A 7,318-nucleotide genomic window follows, 5' to 3' on the forward strand; every position below is an offset into this window, starting at 1 on the left:
AAGGATATAAACTATCCAATACATAGCCCTTTTACATTTTGTACCATTAAGGCATCTCCTACTTTTAATAGGAAAAGGGGTTTCATAATCATACCCCCAAGTATAGGCAGGTCTGGGCTAGAAGCTCATTCTTATCTCTATTTCAGTGCTTTCCAACATAACTATTGTATACTCGAAGTCACAGCCTTGGAAACTTACTAGTCTTATTAATAAATCTTTCAGAGGGATTTGAAGTTTTGATCCATACTTACAAAATATCAAACCTAAGGACTCATCTCAAGTCCTGAGCTTATTTTGGAGCACCTCTTAATGATTGAGTTATTCTTAGCTTAGAAACTTATAGTCTATGTAAAAAAAACAAATGAAAGCAGTTATAAAAACTTCCAAAAAGAAAGGTGACAAGGATTCTGATGGGTCTGCCTCATTATTCTAATTTATAGGTCTATAAATCCTTATGGAAACACTTCTACTGTAGTCCAATTTCAGAAACTCCTATTTAACATTGTTATAGGTGTTGTTTTAAATACTTTATAATATTCGGAATTAAGCATTAAAACACTGAAGTAGGTACAGTATTCCCTCACTTATCCCGGGTATTACGTTTTACACCCCCCCCACCCCACCCCCCCGCGATAGGTGAAAATCCGCAAAGTAGGAACCTTACATTTATTATAAATTTTTTAAGGCTTTATAAACCCTTCCCACACACTTACAAACCGTTCCCAGTCCCTTATTAACCTTTCCCACTCCCTTAACCTTTTCCACACTTTTATAAACACTACTTATGTTCTTAAACATATTCTACTCTTAAACCTAGGTCAACATACATATACAGTAGTATTAGCCCCATATTACGAATGGGGAGAAACAAGCTCAAAGGTCAAGTTCATGCAGCTAGTATTTGGTAGCTAGGGAACTGGGGTCCAGACCTAAGTATGTCTCTATAAAATATATTACTGCCATATTTTAGTCACATTAACACCAGAAAATATTTTTTTTAATGTTTTCATTTATGATCAGCAAACAAAAACCTTACATTTAATTCTGTAACTATTAGGATATGATGAATAGCAGGCAATCAGAGGTTTGAAATTTTTACTCGAGTCCATTTGCTCTGGTCATTACACCTCATTTCAAATTAAAACTTTGGGATGTTTTTCATTTATGAAATAATCCTCACTAAATATTTATTCCAAATATGGTATAAGATATACAACCAAGGCTCCCATGGTTGGTTAAGAATTTTGGCTTCTATTTCAAAACTTCATAGGTAACCAAGACTGTCAGGTTTAACTACAAAACTATCAACATGTTTCTTCTGTTATTTAGCCAACAGTCAACTCTCACTAATATCCTCTGATAACTATTCAAAATAGTCATCTAAATTCAAATAAAGCCAACTTCTTCCTCAAATGAACATATCTCAAAAAATTCTTGTATAAATCCTAGTATAATTTAGCCAAATTTGTTATGAGAGACAATAACCACAATTGCTCTCAGGTTACTCAGAATTCTAAAGCGTAAGACCACATTTATTTTTAAAAGATTTAACCCAAAATTCACCCCGTATCCTACCTTGAAGAGTTCATTATCAGAAAATGTAAACCTTGTAACTTTTTAAGTTTGTGTGTTTTAGGTATAGATTCACTGTACTATTTCCTTTGCCTCATACTCAAGTTGCCCTCAAAATAAACTGTCATTAAAAAAAAAAAAAACAAAACCTGAGTTGTGAACAGGTTAGCTAATAAAATAGAAATGTCAAGTGCAAAACATTCATTTTGTGAAACTGCATAAATTTTTAAAGTTCTTTAACTACCAGATCTGACTTTTAAAGAACACTTTGTAAATATGAATATGGGTAATATGACTTTTAGCTAAAACGTTTTACTAACTCAAGTGTGTCTAAAACTGTTAGGCAGAAATACAAAAAAGCTTGACATGGTTCCAGACCCAAATTATTTTTCAAAATGAAAGTTAATTTAGCATATTAAGACAAAGACAATAGAAATAATATACATAATTTTATTACAAATTTTTTAAAAAAACAAATGCAACATTCTAAGAAACCCAAAATTTACTATTGATACTAATTGCTGAGTTTGCTGTGCTACCATACACAAGTCAAGAAATTAAAGAAACCATTAAATATTTAGAAACATTTAACATCCAAAGCCTTAAAATCTAACTGTATGTAGTAGCCCCTCGAAAAGCTACAACCTGCATTTTGAAAAAAGTATTTTCTCTACAAAGATTCTTACCAGCTATACAAAAATCTGTACAGTTATTATACTGAAGCTAATATTGAGCTGCACTTGAATTCACATTCTTAGCAAAACAATTGCCTGAGCGCACACACATACTCCACACACATCATTACAGGATAGCTTTTTATTCTTCATCTTCATCCTCTTCCTCGTCCTCATCCTCTTCCTCCTCCTCCTCCTCCTCATCTTCTGGTTCGTTCTTCTTCTTTGAGCCTGTTGGCCTGCCAGGACCCTTCTTTCCCACTTCACTTTTGCCTTTGGCACGGTATGCAGCAATATCCTGAAATATTGTCAAGAAAATAAAATCAGCATCCGGTGTCATTTCTCAACTGGAAACCACTAAGTTGTAAACAATCTAAGGTTATTGACCAATAACCCTGGTGACTGTATAAAAAATTATTCAGTCTGTTTTGAGAGCACTTGTTCCCTCTAGGCTTTAGAAAGCTAATCATGTAAAATGATGTGGTATTAGATCAATGTCAGTACTTTCACTACCAACATTTATTTGCCTCACACTAGGGACCCCCCCCCCTTAACTTCACATTTTAGACACACCTACATAAAATACATCTGGCCTTCCACCTTTCCAAACTAAGAGGCCTCTATAACCACAAATGAGTCTGTATGGAGGAACCTACAAGTGCAACAAACACTGGTTTCAGTAAAAGATTACAGGGGGGGATAAATGGTAATGGAAGACTTGACTTGGGGTGGTGAACACACAATACAATATACAGATGATGTATTATAAACTGTACACCTGAAACCTATATAATTAACCAATGTCACCTCATTTCAATAAAAAAGCAAAGGGAAAAAAAAAGATTTCTCAATGAGCTTGTATTGCCTCAGTGTACCATTTCAATAGGCCGTTTCAAAACACAGCTGATAACCATTAACACAAGATTTAAACTTAATTCCTAACTTTCTACAGTTTATATCTACTTCTAACATACATTAGAAAATATCTACTTAATTTCAACGGTAGCTTTAAAAAGTACCTTTTCATACTTCTCCTTTAGCTTAGCTGCTTTCTGTTCATATGGTTGCTTATCTTTGGCTGACTGTTCAGACCACATTTCACCCAATTTTTTTGCAGTATCCCCAATGGATAAACCAGGGTGTTCACTTTTGATCTTTGGGCGATGTTCAGAGCAAAACAGGAAGAAGGCAGATCTGAAAGGAAGTAACAAAGTTAATAAACTGAATGAAAATCAAGAGCAATATATCAAGTGATTTAAAAAAAAACAAAAACTTACGGAGGCCTTTTAGGAGCATTGGGATCTTTTTTCTTTCCTTTCTTATCACCTTTGGGAGGAACATAATTTTTCATCTCCCTGTCATAGCGAGCTTTGTCACTCTTTGCCATATCTTCGAATTTTGACTTTTCCTTCGCAGACATGGTCTGAGAACATGAAAGGAGCAGTAAATACACAGCAAAATTGTAAGCTTTTCAATTAAAACAAAAACCTAAAGCAGTCTGCCTAAAACTCCAAGTACTCGGGTGAGTCACCTGGACCGGAGAGTTGAAAGTTACAAGTCAACTGCCTGCTTAACGTCGCAGCCCTCAAACACACCTGAAAACCCTTAGCCCTGCCTGCATTCCTGTCTCACCTTCCATCTCTCCGAACATTTCTTGGAAAATTCGGAAAAGTTCACGGAAGAGTCTGGGTGTTTCTTCTTGTGCTCTTCCCGGCACGTCTGCACGAAGAAGGCATACGAGGACATCTTGCCTCTCGGCTTGTTGGGGTCTCCTTTAGCCATGGTGACAGACGGCGTCTACCTAGACGGGCGAAAGCCGGTGGGTGGGCGCCGGCGGGGCTCGGCTTCCCGCCCAAATCCGCGCCCGCCCGCGCGGCCGCGAGGGCAGCAGCCGGAGCCCGGCTCCCCCGCCGAGCCACCCGCCCCGGGGTCGTGGCAACAGCCACCTCCTCGCAAACGCGCCTCCAGGGCCCGGCCCAAAGAGTCCCGACCGAGTCTCCTCACGCGCGACTGAACAAGTCCCTCTCAGAGTCCGGAAACTACGCCGCCACCCTCTCACCGGCCCGGGAGGAGAAAGGTAACACCGCGAGCGCCCTCGAAGCACTTCCTGACAGAAATGTCCACCGGCTTCCCCGTCGCGAGCACCACTCAGAAATGTCGCCTCGCGACCAACATTTTAAAAAAACTACCGGGCCCGGGCGAGCTTCCAACCCGCTCTCCACAGCCCCGGGGCCTCACCGGCCCGCACCCTAGATTCCGCTCGCTGAGGCAAACCCCGAGGGCCACAGCGTCCAGTCCAGCTAGAAGGCTGTGAGGAAAGGGGAAGCAGCAGGCCCACGAATCCCAGGGAGGTTAAAGGGGATTCTTGCCTAGTGGTAGGTTTTCCTTAAGAGTCCCACCGCAGGGTCCTACCGATACGCTTTCCTCGCTGGGCTCCGGCGTGAACTGGTTTTTCGCTTACCCAATCCTCAGGCTGTTGTTTTGCAGACTTCTCCGCGCCACGGCAACTTGACGAGCCGGACCACAAGCCACACCCGCGCCTCTCTGATTGGGTTTGGTGAGTATTCAAACTCTGGGAAGTCCCGCCTCCTCCCAGTGGAGATTTTCTATTGGTAGCTGTCTCGGCGGGCCCGACCCTCCACCCCCAGCCTAGCAGGTTCGGTGGGTCGCCCAGGTCGTTAACTCTCAGACCCGTTAGAACCGGTCAGGAGAGGAATGTACTGCTCCATCCTGATTGGCGGCAGGAAGAGGGTTTGAAAAATGGCGGGCGTGACGCTGACTGGCTATGGCAGTAAACGGGGGGAGTGGTTGGCCCGCGAGGAAAAGCCCCGCCAGATTTAAAAATAACAAGTTGTGAGTATGGGGGTCGTTCTTAAGGGGTGGAGGAGGCAACTCGCTTCTCAGTCGGTTAGATAACGGAAGCAGCTTGCCCTGCCCCAACCACTGTCCAGGTCCTGTTTCTCCTGAGTCCCGTCTAAAGAATAGTAAGTGGGGAAAGACTGAGGAGCTCACCCTGCGAACCGGTTTCCCAGCTCCTCCTGTCGTCGCTGAGGTTGGGGTGGAACCCAAGGAAGACAGAGCTGGCGGGGAACCTCGGAAAGGGCGTAGGAGGGCAGCTGATCTCGCCTCTCCAGGGGTGTTTCAAACCGACCTAAAAGTAAGCCGCTTTCTGCCGGTGGCGTTTCCCTCAGGAGGTCCCTTCCTCCCTCCCCCCATTGTCTCGGGTGTCAAATGCCATGAAGTAAACAAGAGCGCCTTCAGTGTCGCGAAGGGGCGGAGGCGGGCGGCCTCTCCCCCGGCCCCACCCCCGCTATCTTTTCGTGATTCCCGGCTGTGGCGCGGCCTTCCGACCGCGGCTTGGAGAGGTCGAAGAAGCCCTGGTGACTTCCCCACCTTTGGCTGGCCTAGCTGTCACCTCGTTATTTCCTATCTTGTCCCTCTAATGTGATCGTTTTCTGAAAGTTTTCAATGTTAAAGATCCATCTGAGACTCCCTTAAAAGTAATGTGGAGGATGCTCCCCACCCCCAATTGTTTATATTCGCCAAGCTGCTTACAGCAGCATTTTACAGACTCTTCCAAGCCTAAGTTGACCGTGTTAGTGGCCAATTGAGAGCGCATCAAAACCCTAACTTACTGCTTTCTAGTGTCACAAGCTTTTTCCAGGATGAGAGTAGTTTCACTGACAGCTCGCTGTTTCTGTGTTGTGTTTAGTTTAGAAGTCTGTTTTTTTCCTGTTGGCTCTTTCGTTGCACTGAAAGTTGGTTTTAGCAAATTTTAAACAGTCTATTATTATCTCAATAAGTTCCCCGGGGTTTGTTGGACTGTTTGCCCCTGCTTGTTTTGTAATCGGTAATTATACTGAATAGAACCTCAGAACCAGCAGCTATTAACCTAAATTTATTAAGGAAAGCTACATTTTTTTAAATATATTTTCCTTGGAAACAAATATTAGTTGCACAACATTATGCATATACTTAATGCAATTGAATTAAAAAATAAATTTGAAAGGTGTAATTATTAGTAATCTTTTTATTGCTATTTAAATAATGTAATATGATTTATTTTATCAGTCTGCATTTTTGTGTGCTTTTTTGATATAGTTAGTTAAGTTGAGGTCATACTGAGGCTGGGTGGGCCCCTCCCTAATCTCTCCCTAATCCAATATGACTTATAAAAATGGAAAATTTGGGTATAAATAAGGCATAGAAGTAAGGTGATGTGAAAAGACACAAAGAGAAGGTGGCCATCTACAAGCTAAAGAGAGAGGCCTGAAATAGATCTTCCCTTACAGCCCATCGAAGAAGCCAACACAGCTAACACCAGTTTACATTCTTTACTCCATCACAGCAGAGAAGAGGAAAACATTTCTATATTTCATCTACTTTTAATGTTGAGGTCAAGACTTCACTCTCATGCTGTACTTCCTGACCTAGAAGTAACATTGACATGCACAGTGAAGTGATAAATGAAGTAAGGTTTATGTGTGATAAAGACAGTTGTTGGTTATAGAACAAGCGGTTATAGAACAAGCCCTTTGTTAAATAAAAATTATATACAGAACCTGGTAGCACAAACAAAAAATCTAGTCCCAAATGTCATTCTGAAAAGATGGATTAAATGCATGAGAAGCCTAGTTCACTATTATGAATTACTTGGCATACTATTATAACTATCAAAAAACTGAAATGTCCTATAAAGAAGTAATACTAAAGGTGTTTCTCATTGTGTTTCTAATCTTGTGGTTCTTTTATGAGAAAATACGATTGTATTTCTAAAACTCAACTTTAGAACCATTTCTTTTCAGGAACATCAATTTCATATATTCTAAAAATAATTTTCTAATTTATTTTTATTAAAATGATGCATCTTTCTAAAGATAAAAAAGAGGAAAGCATTTGTTCTTCTTTTAAAAAATGTATAAATTAAAACCCAGCAAGGGCTTGTGATTTTGCAGAGTATACTTAATATTTCTAAGCTTTTGGGGGATAATCTCTAAAGTACCATTCAGCTTTTAAGGTGTATGATTCTATAATTCTGTGACTATGTGATCATAATGTGGGGAAATAAATAT

At 40.9% G+C, this 7,318-nt stretch overlaps 1 protein-coding gene across 6 annotated transcripts; it reads right to left on the reverse strand.

Moving 5' to 3' along the window:
* Positions 1-2,035: 2,035 nt before the first annotated feature.
* LOC149999430 (high mobility group protein B2-like) lies at positions 2,036-4,807 on the reverse strand. Of its 6 annotated transcripts, none has more exons than XM_090288913.1 (5): positions 4,708-4,807; positions 3,879-4,043; positions 3,524-3,669; positions 3,266-3,440; positions 2,036-2,544 (listed from the first exon to the last, which is right to left on the reverse strand). In XM_090288913.1, the coding sequence occupies exons 2-5, from the start codon at positions 4,026-4,028 to the stop codon at positions 2,389-2,391; spliced, it is 627 nt and encodes a 208-aa protein (XP_090145039.1). In that variant the 5' UTR covers positions 4,029-4,043; positions 4,708-4,807; the 3' UTR covers positions 2,036-2,388. The 6 variants fall into 6 exon arrangements, with proteins under 6 accessions (XP_090145039.1, XP_090145038.1, XP_090145036.1 ...); XM_090288912.1 differs by having other exon boundaries at positions 3,879-4,047; XM_090288910.1 differs by having other exon boundaries at positions 4,616-4,807.
* Between the last annotated feature and the right edge of the window lie 2,511 nt (positions 4,808-7,318).

This window comes from Furipterus horrens, unplaced genomic scaffold, assembly GCF_987537825.1.
Source record: "Furipterus horrens unplaced genomic scaffold, mFurHor1.1.pri manual_scaffold_10, whole genome shotgun sequence".
NCBI lineage: Eukaryota > Metazoa > Chordata > Mammalia > Chiroptera > Furipteridae > Furipterus > Furipterus horrens.